We start from the raw sequence: 21,273 nt of genomic DNA, 5'->3' as shown, positions 1-21,273 counted from the left end.
TAACTGCATCGTTAATAGTGTGTTACAAAGTATACGGCGGATGACAACATCTGGATTTTCACTGTACTCACAAGCTTAAGTACACATGGTGTAAAAAAAACAAACAACGGCACAAACTCTACATTGTACTGTATAGAAGTACAAACTTTCACATGAACTATGTACACACACGCATGAACACACACGTTTCTATACAATCTAAACAATCACGCTAACCTCCTGCTGCGACAGGCATCCAGGTCTTCCTGCAGCAACGAGGCTCTCTTCTGAAGGAAGTTAACCTGCAACACGGACACACAATGCAACACATGGCACAGAGTAAACTTAACAAAAAAAAACGTTGCTCTGATTAGTTGTTTAATCAGAATGAGGGAAGTAGGAAACCAGCGCGTCAGAAGCTGGAAGCGGAGACGCGTGACGGCTTTGGCATTGTGCTTTTTGGGTGGAGGGGGTGAGCCGGGTGGAAGAAAGGCTGGGTTGTTGAGTCCAGGGGTCAGGACAGCAGGGGTTGGGAGGGTCAGGAGATTAGGGCAGCGGGGTTAAGGCACATGGGGACAGAGGGAAGATTATGAGCCAGGTTAGTCGAGGTTAGCACACGGCGAGAGATTCTTTTGTTTGGCTACAAAGTGTGAGTTTATTTATGAAGTGTCTTTGGGCCGAAGTGAAAATAAACCCCCATCTACATTTACACGGCATCCCGAGCCTGGCAGAGAAGTGGCGGCTCCAAAAAGGATCCGTATTGTTCTGGGACTACCGTGCTGGAGCCGAGGCTACATTCCTTTCTGTGGGGGGAGACCTCAGGAAAGTTCTAGCATTTCATTTGGCACTTCACGGTGGTGAAGTAGATGCAAAACCCCAACGAAATGTGGTCGGATGCTTCCAGAGACACAGAAACTCTCCCCACCTTTTTTTTTTTTTTTTTTCTTTCACCATGTAAAAATAATGCGCTTTAATGTGCAAAACCTAAGACGTCGTCAATGAGAGGAGAGACCGCTCTGGTCATGAATTACATCTTATAAACATATCCGATCACAGGGCTGTGGTCTGCGCACTGAAACGGGATCTTGGTAAAACCGATTTGAACAAGGCAGGGGTTTATGATGAGCCCCTTTCACAAAAACTTGTACTGCATGGTTTCATCGGCGTTACAGAAAAACCCCTCTTTCGTTTACAATGTCGCAGCTGATGAAAATGAAAAGCCCTTTATTGATATCGAGCGGCTCAGAGGAACGACAGGGCTGCATGAATGTGGTTAAGCGAGGGGTGATCTGATGAAGAGACGAGGCGATATTAAGGTTAATAAAGAGGACTGTCGAGGTCCATGAAAAGAAAAAGACAAAAGGACATAAATTGACTTTTAAAAGAACTGAGGATAATGAACTTTACTTTGACAATCTGTCCGACAGACAGTATATAGTGTTTAAATATATGGATGAATGGAAGAGATATTTTAAAGGTTACAAATGGGAACCCGAGCGCCCACGACAATTTTTAACATTCCTGAAACTAAAGCCACCGGATTGAAGGTGTCAGCGTGTTTGTTCTGTTGCTGCCTGTATCTGATCTGTAATCTGGCAAACAGTCACTTCTCACCTGAGCTTTCAGAGAGGCGATGGTGTCCTCCAGTTCCTGTCTGAGCTCTGCTGGCATCAAGCCTTTGATCCTCTCCTCGTACTGCCGACGCACCGCAGTCACCTGAGACGACAGAGGCAGGGCAGCCAAACAAAGTGTCGATTAACTTAGGAGGAACACCTGAACAAATAAGTGGATGCATCCGTATTACACAGTCTAATTAATACGTATGCATTATCCATGATCTTCAGCTGTATTTATATCATTTGTCAAAAAAACATTGATACAATGAAAGACAAAATCAAGCAACTGAATAATAATCGATTCAAATCTTTGCTGAATAAGTGCCTCTGCTACCCACTCGTCTAAACACACACTCAGACGAAGCGCCAAGTGATTAGTTTCCTTGGAGGACACACACACACACACACACACACACACACACACACACACACACACACACACACACTGACAGACAGTGGGTATCCCCTCTTTATTCATGGCTCGGAGTATTCCCTCGCTCTTCACAGCTCCTTCACATCTCCACAGGGGGTCCCACAGACTGGCACGGCTCGCTCTGCACGACACCCCCTACTGGCAGCTGCCGCCTACAGACAGATCTTGACACAATGCATTTACTGGGCCTTGACACAGCTGGGTTTGGAAGAGGACAGGGCCGTGGTGGAGGGCAGAACACATCAAACGCAGCAGCAGCAGCAGCTCAACAGCTAGCTAGCTCCATTGGGGAGGACTGGAGGAAGTCTGTCTGGGGCTAAATTACACTGCACTAAACCAGAGTCTGATTATAGAAGTTGAAAAGGTTTTTTTTGGTAAATGCAACCCCCCCCATTTCAGCCACAAACACACATGAATGGACTCACACACATGCACAAGCGCGGAGCTTTTTTTTTTACAGTACTGTAAAAAAAAAAAGCATTTACAGCAATTTGAAAAGAGTTGTCGGATCAATTAATTCAGAGCTTGATGAATAGTTTAACAGAGCTGGGAGGAATCAACGGGGGCTGTGAAAAGCAACAGTTTCCCCACCACATATTTCAAGGTGTAACCAGGGGAGAGTCTGAGCATTTCAGCAGACCATAATGTCTTTGACAGAGCCAACGTCCGGCTCACATAAAGAATATCCCCACACTCCCCTTCTCATCAGTCCGGCCTTTCATGTGAAGAGAGCGTGAATGAGGTGACGGGGGGGGGGGGAGGGAAAAAGATTGGTTTTCCTAAAATAATTTTCCTGTTGTGTATTTAACTGATTGTTCTGGTTTTGGCTAATTAATCTTCCCGGGCACAATGAAAGGGATTGGGAAGCACTTCAAAGAACCCCCCCCCCCCCCCGTATAAATGATCCCAACATGAAGCGGCTCTCTTTGTCTCGGCACAGTGCGCCGTAGATTAGACCGACACAACTTGGCCTTTTTCAAAGTTTACAGACATATGTCTTTTTTTTCTCTCTGTGTGAGAATGAAGTCAGGGATAATTTGAGAGTGACCTTTTCAAACAAGTGGCAATAAGAAGAAGAAAAAACGGGTTTCAGAAGCTTTAATTTGGATGTCCGGGAGTTGAAAAATCAGCTGAAGCCATGGGAGTGCAGATTTTCAACAAAAAAAAGAGTCTATCTATCTATAGCAGCTTCTGTAGTCATAACAGAATCGCAAGCCAAGACAAAACACACTCCACTACCTCAGACCAAAGCAATAAACAATGGTTGAATAAACACATCCCTTACCAACCGCTCTGAATATAAGTCTAAGATTCTTCAAAAGCCACGCTCCTTAGCTTTTGCATTCTTGGTTCATGTATGGTGCAGTCGCCACAGCAATGAGAGATCCGCTCTGCCTAAATTACAAGCTCCTCTGTGGCAACGCTGTCTCCATTTTCCTTCCCATACATTAGAACGGGCACGGCTACAACGGCGACTTCACCGGGACTCACAGGGAGCAACGGGGGGCCGATCCAACTGGACCAGGCCGTATGCATTGTGGGTACACGGCGTATCCGGCTTCAGTCTCAATGACTCCATGGTCAACTGCACTGAACGGCAGCTGGGACAAATCATGACTTGCTAAACTTGTATTGTAGACGTTGTATTAATGCATAATACATGACTTTCTTAACGCGATGGTGAACGATATTGCTACACGGTTAGCAGACCAATCACATCTTTCCACAGCACGTCTAACTACAGCTTGTGTGTGGGTGGAGGCAGCAGCAACGTCTCCGCTGTGGAAAGGTATGCTCAGCTAACAGATCCAGAAAAAAAAAGCAAAGGATAGGTAAAGTACCGATTCAAATTTCTGACTTCAGTGTATCTCTCCATGGAGTTCAAATTCAAAAGAGGAGCATCTCTCAAAACTCCCCAAAGATGTCTGCTTTGCATCCTCTCGCCTCTTCCAGGGTCCCTCCTCTCTCATCTCTATCTTTCCTTCACGAGAACACATTTTTCTATTTCTTTCAACATCTTTTTTTTTTTTTTGTACAGCAAAGGCATGTTTGTTTTTCTGACAGGTGGCAGGAGGCATGTGGCGGGAAAAAAGAGCCTCCTCACCATTAGGACAGATGTTGGGTGCCTTTGAACAGCACTGCTGATCAAGCCTTCCGTGAGGTTTCGGTCATTGACGGACTCCAGATGAGAGTGAGCCGGAAAGAAAAGGAAAATGCAGGGGGGGGGGGGGGGGGGGGGAGGAGAAGTGTGCCACTATCTCCCAGAGCAATGAAAAAAAAAAGGACTTTGACTTTCAGGAGAAAAATCAGGTTTCATCTCCACAGCTCGTTTTAAAAATGAGATTTTGTTTGTTCTTGATGAAGCGTAATTCTCTAGTTTTGAAGACTGCGAGGAGCGGCAGTCGTTTTCCCCCTCCCAGTCATCTTAAAATGACAACATTTCATCTATATATAGTCTTTAGATTGTGGTTTTGACTTTCCCTTGCGTTTGGTACCGTCACATGGCGTGGTTTTTGACAGCTGCCAGCAGAAAGAAACAAGCCCTCAACACTTTCAACGTTCAAATGAAGTTTGTCACATCGTTGGGAAGCTTGATGTATGCTAATGAAGTTGGGGTGTCTGTGTGTGCAGGCTTGCGTGGGACAGGTTGGGAGAGAAGGGGGGGGGGGGGGGGGGGAGTAGCTGCTGGAAAGACATTTTTGATATACCCCCCCCTTGTTCCAAAGTGACAAAAACCTTGTCAGGAACAAGGGGGTACATCAAAATGACGCCACTCACAAAGTTTGCACCTCCACATCCATCGAGTTGGCACTCGGAGTTCACCAAGGAGCGATTTGAATTCAAAAACACTTTGGTGGGAGAGGGGTAAAAAGAAAACTGCTCCACAAAAGTGAAAAAAAAAGAGGAGGGAGGAGATTAGAAGTGGCTCCAGATAGTTGTTAGAACTATGGGATGGATTGGTAGCTGCTGATGTAATATGCCTCAACAAAAACAGCACACAGGAAGACGACTGAGACTACAGAACTTAAGTTCAACTCCTCTGCATTTTTTTTTGTCGGCATCAATATCGAAAACAACAGAAATTATTTATTTTTTATTTTACCAGGGTCCCATGATGCTGGAGAACATATCTCTGAAACTCGTACACTTGGCTGTGCCCACTGTATCATTATGTATTTATACAAAGAGCTGTACTCTTCAACATTCTGTTGCTCCCTTCAAGGAGAATTGAACCACACAAGGAGCTGCTGATCCGCCATTTTAGAGTGAGGGGAGCCTGCGAGGGCCCTGCAAGTGTAAGGCAAGCAACATCTGTGTGAAGTCTGGGCAGAAAGGCTGGTTTTTGCATGGGAGGGATCGGATTACAAAGACAAGTCTTGGCAGATAAACTAGGGCAATATCGGCATGAGGAGACAGAGCGTGGAGGATTATTATCATATACTCAAAAACAATGAACCGACATGCACACGACGACGAGGATGCACTTAGGATAAATGCAAACGGTCACACAAGAACCAAATCAAAATACACAGCAGAAAGGCAGTTTTCCTATTGACATGCACACCACACACACACACACACACACACACACACACACACACACACACACACACACACACACACACACCTGACCTTAGGTGAGAGCAGGGTAGGAGGCAACAATACATATATGATTCAGTCTCTCTCTCCACACAGGGAGTAGAACTGTGACTCTTTGCCAAAAAAGGGGTGAACACAAACACACACTTTAAGCTCTGTGCAAAAACACTGTGACGCCCAAGTTACACTTTGTGCGTCCGCGATTGTGCGAGGGTCTGCGTGACGTAGATTCCATCATTAGAAGTCGTACTCGAAGGCTCGGTGCAGACACACATGCCAGGAACCTGTCCATCCTATTAGCTGAGCGAAGGCATCTCATCTCACCGATGAAGAGACATTAGTAAAGCTCTTCCTAAAACCGTGAGCTTCAGATCTCATCCTTCCAGTTTCTGCCTCAGCTGTCGTATCTGTTGAAGCGTCGCTTTGAGCTCAGAGTCGGCTGACGTGCGGAGATTCCTCCATCCTAATCCGACTGTGGCACACTTCCTGTTTGTGTCTTCGTTGCCAACTTTGTCGCGGCGAAACAATCTGCGATAGATTAGCGAAATGTGTTTGCGGCAGAGAGTTGAGAACCGTCAAGTACGTACAATTGGTACCAAATGCTTAATGAAATTCTTAGTCTTGTTTACCCGTTCTTCGCTGTGACATATTGCCTGATTTAAATCAGAATGTTGCTGATTTGTTCCCAGAAAAAAAAAAAAAGCATCTTTGGTATCAGCACTAAAATCTGTGTTTCTTACTGGCGCCAGTATCAAAATACTTTAGCCATACGAGACTAAGCTCTATAGACCGCAAGCAATAAATGGGTTTTGAGTTATTTAATGTGCGAAATAAAAGGCATGAGTAAATTAACTTACATTAATAAAAAAATGACATCCACAATATTTTTGTTTTTAAGTAAAATGTCACGAGTTGAACTCTGTGGAAATCAGAATATGTGTTGGCATCTTCAAAGCTGTGGACCAACGTCTGACTGAACCAACATCATCTACCTGGAGTTTACGTCAACACCTTCCACTACTACCACTGAGCATCTACGGTCACGCTACAAGCGGTTAACATGTAAACAATATGCTGGTTACAAACATAAAAAGATGTACTGAAATAGCAGAGCAGTTACATTTCTTTCAACTCTGCATTTGCAAAAACTCTATGAAGTCAAGGGATTTTCTGCAGGAAAACATTTTCACCAATGCATCTATTGATCGCGTCTTCAGTGATGGATCACCCGGTAAATAACACTAACAAAACACATTAACGCGAAGCAGGAAAAAAAAAAGAGTAACCCAAACTCGTATCCAGACGATACGTCGGTTCAGGGGTCAGCTCCTCTTAGGCTATAGGAAACAACGCGCAGCGCCTCTGGGACGAGGTCAGCGACCAACGGCTCCTAAAAAACCACTGACCCCCTTCCTGCAGATTTACGACGGCCAGACACAGAGGTGTGTGACGAGTGTGTGAAGTGTGTACAAGGGTCAGTGGGCGGATCACAGGGGACACAAGGGGATGAATGCCTTTGGTGTACATACCAGGGTACAAAGAAGAGCCTCCTGTGTGAGTGTAGTCATTAGTGCTTTCTTCTCTGTGTGTGTCAAGGTCAAAACAGAGCCTGATTACAGGGCATTCTGGGGAGCAATGGGGAGTGTGTGTGCACACACAGAGGCTTCCCTCTGAACACAGGCGGTGGTGGCATTCCTGGCCCTAGGCGCTGGCTCTTGAAGCCAAATCTCAAGGAATTTGGGAAATGTGCGAGGGGGCATATCTGTGGCTCTGAACAGGAGAACGAGATGGTAAAGTGACGAGGGGAGGGCAGAAAGGAGGGAAAGGATCCAGTTTCTTTTCTGTCTTTTGTGGCCCCCTGGAGGGTCTGGTAAGGATGGCAACCGAGGGTGAGGGGCTCGGGACACCAGGGGATGGGGGAGCAAAGGTGGGTGTTGAACGGGTCAATAAAGAAAAGCGTCTTTGATTAATAATAACAAGTCAAATAGAGGTGTGAGGTGGGCCAGGAGGTCAGTCCGTGGGGACTCGGTTTGGTAACCTGAGGGTCAGCAGGCTCAAGTATGGACCGGTAGATGGAGAGGTGCCAGTTCGCCTCCTGGGCACAGCCGTGAAGCTCTTGAGCAAGGCACCGGACCCCCAAACTGCTGTGTGCTATACATATGTGACAATAAAAGTCGATTGACATCAACGAAAAAGGCTGAGGCTGATGCGCCGGTAATGGTGCGGAGCAAATGAGTTTACGCCTCTCTCGTGAATGCCCGACGAGGAAAAAGAGTGACTGTGTTACCTTCTCGTCGGTCTCGAGCTCTTTGCTAAGCAGCTTCTTCTCCGAGCAGTGCAGCTGCCTCTGTAGACTTTCCACCTTTTCCTGCAGAGCCTGGGGGAAGGGAGAGATAGTCAGTGTTGTCGGCTGACTGACGGGAAAAAGAAAAAGAAACTCCAGATCCGTGTGGTGTAATATAAAGACACTTCTGAATGCGAAAACAAGACATAAGGAGCCAATGAGAGAATATTCAGGACAGAGAAAAATTAGACAGAAGGAAGGACAGAGGGACAGCGAGCAGAGATGCCGCCTGTGATTAGTCTTTGCGTGTTAAAAGGCTAATAATGAAGTCATGACAGTAATTACTGGCAAGCTGGCCTCATTAAGCCCAAACTCATTTACAGACAAGGGCATAGAGAAAGAGAGACTTGCTCGCTCAGGGAATTAGCAAACTTCCAAGGCTTTTGTAAAACTTGCACTCCTTTAAGGATCATTATTTCTTTGGCAGTAATAGGAGAGATGTATCATTTAGTGGATAACAACCTCTCTCGCATACAAACGCCTAAGTTGATCAAATTTCCCCACAGGCACCAATAAAGAATTTAATCTATTTTGCTTTCTAAGATTCAAGCAAGTAAGAAGGACACAATATGTGTGTGTAGGACATTTATTTCCCTCCCTGCCTGTAAGTGATAGCAGCGGAAAGAAAGGCGCAGTTCCTGCATGCGACGCAGAACCAGATGTTTTGAGTGCACATGTGGACACTTCGTCTTTGATTAGCCTGCATGAAAAGCAGAGAGAGAGAGAGAGAGCGATATATACACGCACACCTGAACATAAAGGCACACACATGCATTTACACTTTACACACACACACACACACACACACACACACACCCTCCAACAAGTGCATGGGGGGCACTGGCTAGCATCAATGTCCTCAGTGCGTCGCCCCAGTGGAGTTGAGTGAGCGGGCCAGGTGTTGCCTCGTCGATCCTGAGAGCTGAAGGAAACACAGTCCAGGTGATAGGCATGACCGGCCTGATCTACAACCCACTACGCCGACATAAATCACACACAGACTGTTAGGCTCCGGGGCCCGGTTGAACTTCTTGGTAGCAACTCTTGGAGAACCACTGACTAAAAAGGAAAGTTGAAACCTCTGTTGTCAGACGGTCAGATACAGAAGATCTCACATTAAAAAATGTCTCATGATAAAAAATGTACCCTAGATTCTCTTTTTTTAATAATTTGACAGAGTGTGAACTCGCATCTGAACCGCATTGATACATAATGTACCTCCTTCTTCTGCAGTTGCTAATTTACGCCTCTGGTAGATGGATTACTAGACACACACACACACACACACACACACACACACACACACACACACACACACACACACACACACACACACACACACACACACACACATAACTAGACTATTATGATTCAAGAGCACGTTAGGGTCAGTTTTAGCTCGGCAGCATGAAAGGCAGCTGGTTTTCGCAGCACGTTGATCCTATTAATCAGGGTATTTCTGAGCCAGTCACGATCCCATCACAGCCCACGTCTCCATCCAGTGCAACCCCTTGCCATCGGTTTCATCATTTCATTTTGTTTATTGGTGAATCAAAAAAGGCGCGATGACGCTAGAAAAGCATTCGGATTTTAAACCATTTATACGGTCAGATGATATAAAGCACCAGAATGTGTAGCACAGATTGTTCATTTCTGATTTTTAGCTATGTGAATAAAATTGATTAAGAAGTGTATTTCTTGCTGTATAAAGTGGATAAAGTTCTTTGTACCCTTTCTTACTCCAAAACTTCTCCATTGCGACCCTCAGCTCATCTACATCTGTCCTTTAAAGGCAGCAGTATGGCTGACAAAGAAGACTCTGATGAATCATGCCTCCCGTTTCTGATCCCACTCCCGATTCCCCGCACCGTGACACAGCCTTTCTGGACCAGGTCTTCTGGGAAGTAAAGGCTGACTTAGTGGGCCTCACTGGTGACGTGTTCGTCTCTTTCATGTGGGTTCTGTATCTGATGTGCTCAAAACAACTCGGAGGGTAGAAGTTCAGCACATGTCACTTCATTAATAGAATCATATGGGATGATTCTGCTGATGAATAAAAAGCGCTTTGTGAGTCAGAAAGGGCCTCGGAAATATCGAGTCAGAGGAACGGATATCACACCGACTCTGGTCGCAAAAATATGAATTCAAGAAAAAGATTACTGAGAATGAACACAGTATAAATACCAACGTCGGACCTTAACATTAATCTAATCTCAAATAATAATGAATTTGTAAATATGGCTAACAAATACAGTCATTTCTCAAAGCATTTAAGGGGAAATATGAAGGGGGGCACTTGGAAACACAATTCCACAAAATAATTTTGCAGGTGCAGCAGCTTTTCATCATTGATCCCCACAAGATGCTGGTCGATTCTATAGTATTTAGTGTGTGAAAGTGCGTGATGAAAGGCGGCGTGTAGAGGATCCTGCTAAAAGTGTCTCCAGATGCTAAGGACGATATGGTCTTTATCAGTCATGCAGACTGGGATCATTGTGAACAGGCCAGGAAGAGGGGGAAATCAGATTTCCTTAGGGAGAGATGGAGGGAGGGGGCGTGGAGGGAGGGAGGGAGAGGAGAAGGTGGAGAATGAAAGAGAAAGGTACCAGCAGGAGGAAAAAAAAAGTAAAGAAAATGCGAAGAAGAAAAAAGCCCGGCAAGATAAGACAGGCGGAGGATATCAGCTCAGAAAGGTGTGAATGAGAGACGGGAGGGACGTGAAGGAGGAGAACGCAAGGCCGGAGTGAGGGGGGGGGCGTAGTGTACCTCTGCTGCACAGTGCCGCAGTCGGCAACTTTGAAGGCCTCTCTCTCACCTCTCCATCAGCAATGCACCTCTGCCTTTCATTCCAAACTTTGGCTCAAAGGATTAGCGAGGCACACAAGCTCGCAAGCACCAACAAACACGCCGCTCAGAGCGATCCATGCAGGTATAGGCATGCATTAATATTAACAGCTAAAGTTCTGAAAAATGTGAGTGCTACACTCAGTCAAATGAGTGTGCAATTCCAGTGTTGTATGCACACAAACACACTCTCACACACACACACACACACACACACACACACACACACACACACACACACACACACACACACACACACACACACACACAAACACACACACACAGGCACAGGCGTACAGACACACCGATGCCTGAGTCATCTTTCCTGGGTGGTCCTTCTGCACAGATAAGGCAAGCATGTTTCCCTAGGGTGAAGTAAAAGCAACAGAGGGCAAGGGGAAAAAAAGCAGAGAAGAAAGAAGGGAGGGAATAGTGGGAGGAGGAAAAAAAAAAAAAAAAGGCCAGGGGCCTCTTTAAACTTGGTGTTTTGTTAGGAGCCGAGCTGCTCTTCATGTGCGGCGGGGCCTTCTATTTGCAGCGTGCTGTCAGAAGTTTCTCCCAAAGTCTGGATTAAAGAGATCCTCTAATGACACTGAGGCTGGACGACTTCAGACAGCAGCGAAAACCTCACACTGCACCGCCTCCAGCCAGAGACACACACACACACACACACACACACACACACACACACACACACACACACACACACACACACACAAGCAAAAGGGTAAGAACAGATACATACACAAGGGGCACGAAGCACACAGACACATAAGCAAAAACACAGTATGTGAATTGCGCCCACACACACACACACACACACACACACACACACACACACACACACACACACACACACACACACACGCATACACACCAGCTTTAGTAGAACAAGGCGGTGTGTGAATGTATGTCTACTGATCTAATAGTAAATAATAAAGGAGGTGCTAACCTCAAGGAGAGGTGGATGGCCAGAGAGATGAGCACAGACTCTCTTTTATCTGCACTTTTATCAAAGGATTGTGGGAAAGGTACAGAAGTGAGTGCAAGAGAGAAGCTGTAGGAGGAGGAGGAAGAGGAGGAGAGGGAGAAAGGTCTCCCTCCTGAGGTGTTAGAGAAGTGAAACTTTTGTCTGTCTGTGTGTAAGAATAAAAAGACGTGGTTTAGCAAGTCGACCAGGACAGCCCCTCTGAAACGTATCACTGATATTGGTATGAATTGATTTGCTTTCAGTGCTTTTGATGCTTTCCAGCACTTTTTTTTTACCCCGAGTTGATTTTGAACTGAAGTGGGAAGATACGATGACGGCGGTGGCAAACTCTCCTGAACGGCAAACAGAACAGTTAACTCGTCTATTGCAATATGCACACATGTCGGCACAGTTATGGAGGCGCCTTCCCTAGTACTGATGAAAATAGAAAGACAATTGCCGCGGTAATGAAGACATGTTGCAACCGAGCTGTGCCCACAGGGGGAACGTACTGTTCTCTATCTTTCCATCTCTGTCTCTTTCAGCTGCTGTGAGCTACAGTAGAAAGAGAATAGGAAACAACTCTGAAATATGCACCATATGCCCTGTGTGTATCTGTGTATCTGTGTGTGTGTGTGTGTGTGTGTGTGTGTGTGTGTGCGGGCTCACATACATATATTCTGTTTATCAAGTGGTATATCATTTAATGGATGTAAAGTTTAGCAAAACTCCAAAACACAACTGCAACCTAAAAACTCTTGTCTTAAATAATAATAAAAAAACAGATCTTGTTTTTATTTCAAGATTAAATGTTCAGGCTCTTACCAGAAAAGTATTAATTGATGTCAAACATCACACTTCAAATATTAGGAGCAGGCAACAACATGTCTCTACATACATCTAGCTGAGAGTATTTCACTAAATTAGCTGAAGGCAGTCTTCCTGCCTGTAGACTGCTGCCTGCATTAATCAAAAAGTTGTTACGGTATTTAAGCCTTAGACTGTATGAAATATAGACGTAGTCTCCACCCAGAGGTTTCTGAAAAGCCAATGTGAAGCTCAAAGTGAAGACACAGCCTAAGTCCCTGCTGATCAAACAATGGGCAAAGAGGTGGAGCTGAGGCAGACCCGGGTGATGCAGCAGACCAGACAGCTAGCAGCTATCTACCTGGTAAGGCACCCACCTGTCACTCAAAGCGCCCACGCCCTCAATTATGCCTAAATTTATAGGATACATCAAGTTATTTCATATACATCAAGTTATGTCAAGTTATTCCCGGCCTGTTATGGTACCATTGCAGATAAATCAGCTGTTCAGATGAGTGAAGCACACGCAGTCATTTCTGTCATTATTCATTTTCCTTCAATCTTAATTTTCCTTTAGGCTGATTCTGTTGAATAACGCATCTCTAAGCGCTTTCTGGACGGAACAGAAGGTATCTCATGAAAACAACAACCTGCATCTGTGTTTTACAAAAAGCTGCAATATTTGTATGACCTGATCATCATCATGATATCGTAATAAATCATTCAAAAGTAGACTATGCTCTGTGTGGAAAACTGATTTGGTGAGACGTCAGTAAACTGCTTCAGCTTCAAATGGCATCGAATGAAGTACTCAGTTGGTATTGTATCACTTTAAGGGTTTACTTTACTGGTATTGGTACCGGCATCGTACGTTTTTTTAAACAATACCCTAGCTCTTTCAAAATGACTTAGAAAATGACAAATGACCTGCTTTAACGAATTCTGTTTGCTTATTCACCGAAATATATCAAAATATCACTTCCATGAGGCTGTTCCCAGCACACAAAATCACAGGGAATTTCATATTCATATAGTTGAAGCGTAACAACATTAATGGGTTTCTTTTGCCTGAATAATTATCAATAACACCAAGTATATATGCATAACCCCATAGGGTTATGCATAAATCTCATTTTTGCATTTAGTGTTGCTTGAAATATGCCTGATTTCACTGTGGCTACAGTTATACCTTAAAAGCGAGTATCCTGGGATAGTGTGTGTGTGTGTGTGTGTGTGTGTGTGTGTGTGTGTTAATTTTATGGAGCAGAGTTTCGTGGCCTTTGCTTGTTGTTGGAGCAGCTGCTAGCAGCACAGAAAAGACGCCAAGCCATCTGTTAAAACTGGACTCAATTAAAAAGGTTTAAGTTTTGTATATTCTAACCTTTAATTTAATACCATTTGCTGACTACATTTTCAACATATAACTGGTTCTACAGGATCTGCTGGACAGATTTCTTAGTAAAAGCACTTAAGCAGTGAAATCCTTTGCATAAATTACAGTGTCGCTACAAATGAGGTGCCACCGCAGTAATGGCGGCTACTTCAGCCGACAGCCCGGACTCATCTATACTCGGGCTTCTTGAAACGGTGAAGAACAAGACGTTAGGCCGCCGTGGTGTCTTTGTACTTAGCATTAGGCCTGTGGTTTAATGAGTCATTTCCGTTTGTTGTCCGAGAACGGAGCATGGTCTCTGTGAGCTGTTCTACTTCCCACGTTCCCTAGTTGCATCCTGGAATGTTATCTCTCTCTCTCCTACTTCCACCTCGTCTGATATGTGGGGATCAAACACTGCCGGGAATCTGCCCACAGCCGGAGAAGTCATCAATCAGCCAACACCAGGCACACATGTCGAGTTTTACACTCTAAAATACACATGGACATGAAGGCAGACGGATGCTCACACAGATTCACAGTTTAGTCAGATAATTACTGAGTTAAAGGCTGCATGTTAATCTCTTTGTCTTGCTAATATTTCATGGTTTTCTCCAGTCATCATTTTTGCTCTGTTTGTCCTCCATTTCAAGCAGAATATTAAGTGTGCAGTAACTGGGAGCAGTTGCCCTGTAGCTCTATGAGCAGAGGTGCTGTTTTGGTTTATTTGACAGGCCAACCAAAGATTTGTCTAAAGGTCTAGATTGAATGTTAATACTGGAAATAATTATTAATACAAATTTAAAGCTACTTTGAGATTTTGCATTGATTTTGGCGGTCCCTGTGGACAAAAGCGGTAGCACCAGAATCCCTTTTGAAAACCTCTCATTTTACTGCAGAAGGGTCCGACAGTCTGTCCCGCTCAGTCCTGGTTCTGGTTCTCCCATCCCTCCCTTCCCTCCGGCGGGCCCAGTGAAACAGAGACTACAGGTAGAAGGCGGCAGCGGAGCTGGATCCGGTCCTGCTGGAGGCCCTTCAGGAGTCTGAGCTGATGGAATTTCGGATGAACCTGCATGATGTTGTCTGATTTCCGACAAGCATTAACAATAACTATATAGGAAAAAGTCCATCCTCTCGTTGATGGTCTCGTTTACTTATATTGGTCATATAGAGGCGTCAGTATTACATTGATTCATAACCATTTCCTCACAGTAACTTTGAGTAACATAACATTAAAGTAGTTTACACGCCCACACACACACCGGAAAAAAGAAATTGGCAGAATGACAGGTGGCTTAAACTTCAGTAAACAAATGCACAGTTCAAGGTTGACATGAAGAATATGGACATGTGTTGAAGGACATGGACAGACACACGAACAGAGAAGACCAAACACACACACACACACACACACACACACACACACACACACACACACACACTATTGAAGCAGCTCTTTGCCTCTGCAACAGAGGGTACCCAGCACACCTGTTCTTGATCCACTGCTGCCATTCCTTCCCACAGGCAAAGTCATCCTTTCAACCCCCTCAGAAACTAATGCATATATAACTACTGTTCTACAGACAAACTGCAGCTGCTACAACTAGCCCCCTTGAATGTGTGCATGTTTGTGTGACGTGTGTGTGTGTGTGTGTGTGCACAGGAGAGCCTTGTCCCCCATTACTGGTATGCATTCACAAAAGCAAAAACAACTACATCACTTGGAATCAGAATTTGACAAAGAAATGTACACCACACACTGTCGAGTGTATAAAGAATGGTGCACCTCATATATTCACTCTCATCTACAAATGGAGTGAGACAATGGTCACTGTTGCATTATGTAATGTGTCTGCTGTCACTTCACCAGAGGACACTACAACAGGACCTTCTCTTTGACTCGCACGAGAAGTTACTGCTGGATCAAAGTGTGTATTCCTGTGTGTGTATGTGTGTGAAAGTGTGTGTGTGTTAGAGAATGCAACACTATTGAAAGATGTCGACACAAGGGCACTAACTCAAAGCTGTGTTTGTGAGCAAGTTTGAGGCAGAGAAAGACACAGATAAAGACTTAGTGAGGAGAGAATGGGAAAAAGATATTATATGTGAGTCCATGTATAAGAATGAGACATAACCACAAAGTTATGAGTGCGTGTGTGTGTGTGTGTGTGTGTGTGTGTGCAAGCTTGTGTGCGTGCGCATAGCACAATTCAGCAGGCAGCAAGGCAGGAAGCACTGCTGTGGGGAGAAGGAACAGCGGTGCTGATCAAAGCCCAGGCGGGTGACACTATGGGCGGAGTGCCATTGTTTATTCACCAGCCACCTCTCCCTTTTGGCAGGGCGAGGTGAGCATGTGTGCTTGTGTATGTGTATGTGTGTGTGTGTGTGTGTGTGTGTGTGTGTGTGTGTGTGGAGACAGACAGAAAGAGTTCGAAGACACAGAGTTGGAAAGATAAGGAGTGTGTGAGAGAGCGAGAGAGACATGGCCTGTGTGTGTGTCTGTGTGTGTGTGTGTGTACCTTTCTCTTGGCAGGCTAATGTGGGCTGGAGTTCTTTCAGATTTGGCAGCTGCACATTTCAGGCACACGCACGCACACACACACACACACACACACACACACACACACACACACACACACACACACACACACACACACACACACACACACACACACACACACGCAAAAACACTGCCTGTGCACACAAGCACACATCATGTACTAAAGTAATCCCAATAACCTCACTATTAAACTTCACATTCACCTCAAGCCCCCCCCCTCGTCTCATCAAAGTTAAGAAAACCCATCCACAAAGGGAAGACACATTAACAAGATACCACATGTAGGGAGACAGATGACATCAGGAAGTGAATAATCCTCGCGCCCAAATGCCTGGCTGTGTCCCAATGAGCAGTGCTGGCTTCCTCTATATTGGTTCCCGTTCCCATTCCCCTTACCTGATATGAATAGACTGGACAGATGAAAGCAAATACAATGCTTTCATCTCGCTTTCACCTTCCGCAGTCCTCTGACACCGGCCTGGTTCCAAACTGCCCACTCCTGCCTTGCTCATTATGAGATAATTGGTAACCTAAATATAAGGACTCCATATGAGGGATCATTCACGAGTGACAAAGGCAGAAAGTAAGGGGAAACATTGGAAGGGCAATTTACATAACCTCAGGTTCTCTTTACTTATCATCCAACGTGTGACACAGCAACTTCCTGTTCCTGTGTTTATGTCTAGTCATCTGGTCGAATCTCTCAACCATTCAATCTATGCACGACCCAGACAACCAAAACATTGAGCTAAAAGTGGCTAAAACCTGCAGAGCTGGGTTCAACAGCGCAAGAAGCCTTTTCACCTAAAAAAAAAAGAGCAATTTCTTTCAGAAGTTATTATATATAGAAAGAACGTCTAATTGAGCTTGAAGTTCACATCAGAGAGCAAAGCTACTTGGTGCCAAACAGTGTGTTTGTTGGCATCACGCTAACCAGCCTGTGCACTTCACGTCTGCAACAGTTTGCAAAACACACTTTGATTTTTAGTCCATTTCCTATTAAAAGGGAGAAGGGCCAGCAATGCAAGTGTCCTTGTCTGTGACAACACACACACACACACACACACACACACACACACACACACACACACACACACACACACACACACCACAAAAATACTTCACCTAAACGTCACTTATACAAAAAACCCAAGATAATGAGCATACTTAACTGTACTACCGTTGTTCTAAAAAAAGGGTTTTTACAAGATTCAAAGGTCTGTGCAGTTTACACCCACTTTTAAGAAGTCACAAGTACAGTAGAGCCACAGAGGGAGCTAAATTTAAGTAAGAAACAACGGAACGGGGCTTGCGAGGGTGAAAAAAGAAAGAAGGGACATCTGATCCGGTGCAGCGTGCATTCAGAACAACTGTTTTGGGATTATCCCAATTCAAATGCGCGGCTAACTTTGATGTTATTTTCTTCCCCTCCCATTGTCTGAAGCCCCTCGCTCTCTTCATAATCCGAGCCCTTTGAAGTGAGCTGCATGGAAACAATGTCAGCAGGCGACACACTCCCTCGATGGCCCACTGACAGCTCTCCGCCATTTCTTTCTTTCTTTTTTCTCTCTCACCCCCTTTTTTTTCTTCTCTTGTCCTTCTGTTTGCTGTCTCAATCCTCACACTTCCTCCATCCTTTTGTTGGTTCTCCCTCTCTCCTCCTTTCCTCCCCTTCATTGTGGCCTTTCTCCTCTCCCTCTTCTTTCAAAGTTTACACCAACTATTTATTCTATTTCTGTCTCTTTATCTGCTGTTTGACCAATCTTACCTTCCTCTCCCTTATTGATCCTCTTCTTCCCCTCATGTCTGGCTCTCAATAAGCAATTCAACCATTGATTGGGGGTCTCGTTGGTGTGTGGGGGATCGTAATAATGAGGACACAGATAATGAAAACAGAAAGCCTTTGTCTGCTCCCGACACAGATGCCAAGGCCTGTGTCTGACACAAGTTTAAGCAGCACTTAGATGCTTCTGATTTACATATTTATTTTCTTTGATAATAACAGATTATGAGCATTATTCATATTATAAGACCGCAAATCAGCCGCATGCTATGATGAATAACGTTAGAGAAAGCCTCTCTGCGCGCTCCCAGCTGACTGGTCTGAACGTCAGACAACAGTTTTAACAGCTTTTGACCTTTTCGTCTGTGAAAATACCGCGACGACCGCTCATATACTTGATCTTAAATACAGCAATAAGATCGCTCCCAGAACAGATTTCACGATCAACAGACGGGTTTATCAAGGAGAGGAGAACTAAAGGGAGGCTCACAGATCGGCCTCCTTACTATACGAGGCAGCTGCAAACCACAAACAGACAAGGTTGTGTTTGGGAACGTGTCCTGATCCTGATCCCAGACACAACAACTCTTTATTTAGTGAGCCACACCCAATCAACTGCCACCATGTCCCAGCTGGGGCAAGAGGCAGAATAAAAGATCCTGTGAGTCCAAAAGAGAAATCTGTACGGACTAAGATGAAGATCAGGGAAAAGAACGGGGAAAAAATTAACAAAATATTGTTTTATCGACATTTTAAAAAAGTGTTGCGCTGTACATAAGACAGTTACAGGACAACAGTGTTTTGTAGCTTACTACGGTTTCTTTAACTACCTTTAGCATGTTAAACGACTGCTAAGCAGTGGCATCCACAAAGATACCTTCTTCCTCTCATACCTAAATTTGATCAACTAATATTACTCTACATGTGAAGTTTAATTAGGACAGGTTTCAAGGAATAAACACAAGAGAGAAATCAAAAGTTGAATGCTGGGAAAAAAGGGAGTTCAAACTGTGAAAGAGAATGGCAGTAGTGATATATAGAGGCTCTGACTGAAGAAGTGGGGTGCAGCAGACACATTTAAAAGGTTCAGACAGACAAAGAGCACACAAGCCACTCAAAGACACGGTGGAGTTTGCAGCGAGCCATAAAAATGACAGAGCGCATGCATACGAACTCTGGCCGTGTTTTAACAAAAGAAAAGCGACCCGTGTCTACTCCATAAAAGTCAAATCCAGACAAGGCTTTGTTGAGGATGTAGTTTATGGACCCCCCCCCCTTCTCTAAGTGTAAAGGTTGGCCTCTGCAGATGAACACTTCAGAGACCACTGACACAGGACAGCGAGCACATAAGACTGCTCGGAGATCAAGGAGAAAGGGAGATAAGAGGAATTGATAAAAGGGCAGACATCTTGAAGATTGACCAAAGCTAGTGCAGATTCTGCCACTGGTGCAGTTTTTAATCCCCTCCATTATAGCGGTGTTGGTGTATTTATATGTACAGAAGTAAAAAAAAGAGTTAAGTATGAAAAAAAAAAAAGCAATAATAGATTACGTACATAACAAACAACTCATGTAAACTCATTAGTTCTACTCACACATCCCACCTTATTGTGACTGACTTTGTGTTTATTCCCAACTTGTAAAAAGTCTGAAAAGTATTTTTTTTTCTTCTTTCACAAAATTGTAAAGTATTGCTCTGATTTGTTAGCGCATCGATTGTGAGCAATCAGATCCTGACACAACATGCCTCATGATAAATCAAGTTACTAGATGCCTCACTCATTACATTAGCGCTCCTTGCGATGTGCTACTGTTTGGCACCATTGCTCCTTTTGCCCTGAAAGTTTTTTCTTTTTTAAGATTATTTTAAGGGGCCTTTTATTGTCGTTATTGAACAGATGAAAGTGTAAAAGCAAGACTGGCGACATAAGAGAGGGGGGATGTTGTGGTTACGGGGCATGCACTGTAACCATTCAGCTACTGAGACGCTCCTCGCCCTGAAGGTTTATGTTATATCTTCTAAAAGTGGAATTATTTCTTCTATACTTAGGCGTGGTCTGTATTTCGGGTATAGTGCCTTTGCTGTAATAAACCGCGGCAAACTCTGATAATGCAGTAATATTGCTCTGGACTCCACACCTACTGATAGCCATTTTGTTTCTCAACGTAGAAGAAATGATTAAAGTGTGATGAAGTGTGATTAGTCTCTTAAGTGCCCGACACCGACCTTGTTGGCCCGGTCGGCGTGTTGAGTTATTGTCCTCCTCTCCTCGTCCCACAGAACATTGCACTCCTTCAACTGCTTCTCCATGGCCTGCTGCAGACGAACAGCCTCCTCCTTTGAGTCACATACAGACGTCTGTAGCTCCGCAATGAGCTATAGGTGAGAACAGGAGAGACAGAACATTTTTTTTTCTTAATTTGTGGCAGATTGACAGGCAATAAGCAGCTGACCACACAATGTTTCACCCACTGGTCAGTGCGTACGTAAAAATATGAATTGACATTCGGGCAAATGGCCTATTTGCTCTTGGGAACGTTTTTCCTCTGCATAGATTCAGTCTGTAGGACTTAGAACCAGATGGTTGCCAGTTCAAGTCCACGCATGGACCAAGTAAGGAGTGTGGACTCTTTGAGCAAGGCACTGGACCCCTGACAGTTAGTGCATGTGTGTTTATATTTAACAATGTGTGAAAAAAATGTGAAACTCCCCTTGCAGGATTAATAAAGTAAACCTTCCTTTATAAGTTATACTGTATGTACCATATATGTGTATGTTTGAAACAAGTGACACATTAAAAAAATGTTCACTAAACAAAATGCTGATTTGCTTCATTTCACTGGTCCCACTTGTATCTGATGGAAAATGCTTTTCACATTCGTCATGGAATTGGATGGCAACAACAATCACCTTGAAACACTGCTTTTTCTCAGACTCTCATGACTTGTGTCTTTTTGAGACGAG

At 44.4% G+C, this 21,273-nt stretch overlaps 1 protein-coding gene across 1 annotated transcript in view; it reads right to left on the bottom strand.

Moving 5' to 3' along the window:
* cep112 (centrosomal protein 112) overlaps positions 1–21,273 on the bottom strand; it is a 48,219-nt gene that overhangs the window by 616 nt on the left and 26,330 nt on the right. Inside the window, exons 17-20 of the mRNA XM_068719083.1 lie at positions 20,536–20,685; positions 7,916–8,005; positions 1,594–1,695; positions 217–281 (exon numbers count right to left, since the gene is read on the bottom strand). Of these exons, the coding sequence (XP_068575184.1) occupies positions 217–281; positions 1,594–1,695; positions 7,916–8,005; positions 20,536–20,685 (407 nt within the window). The remainder of the gene's footprint in view (positions 1–216; positions 282–1,593; positions 1,696–7,915; positions 8,006–20,535; positions 20,686–21,273) is intronic.

This window comes from Cebidichthys violaceus, unplaced genomic scaffold (genome assembly GCF_023349555.1).
Source record: "Cebidichthys violaceus isolate CVI_PGR_0920_01 unplaced genomic scaffold, fCebVio1.0.p SCAF_23, whole genome shotgun sequence".
Classification (NCBI taxonomy): domain Eukaryota; kingdom Metazoa; phylum Chordata; class Actinopteri; order Perciformes; family Stichaeidae; genus Cebidichthys; species Cebidichthys violaceus.
This window is presented reverse-complemented; position numbering and strand designations above follow the sequence as displayed.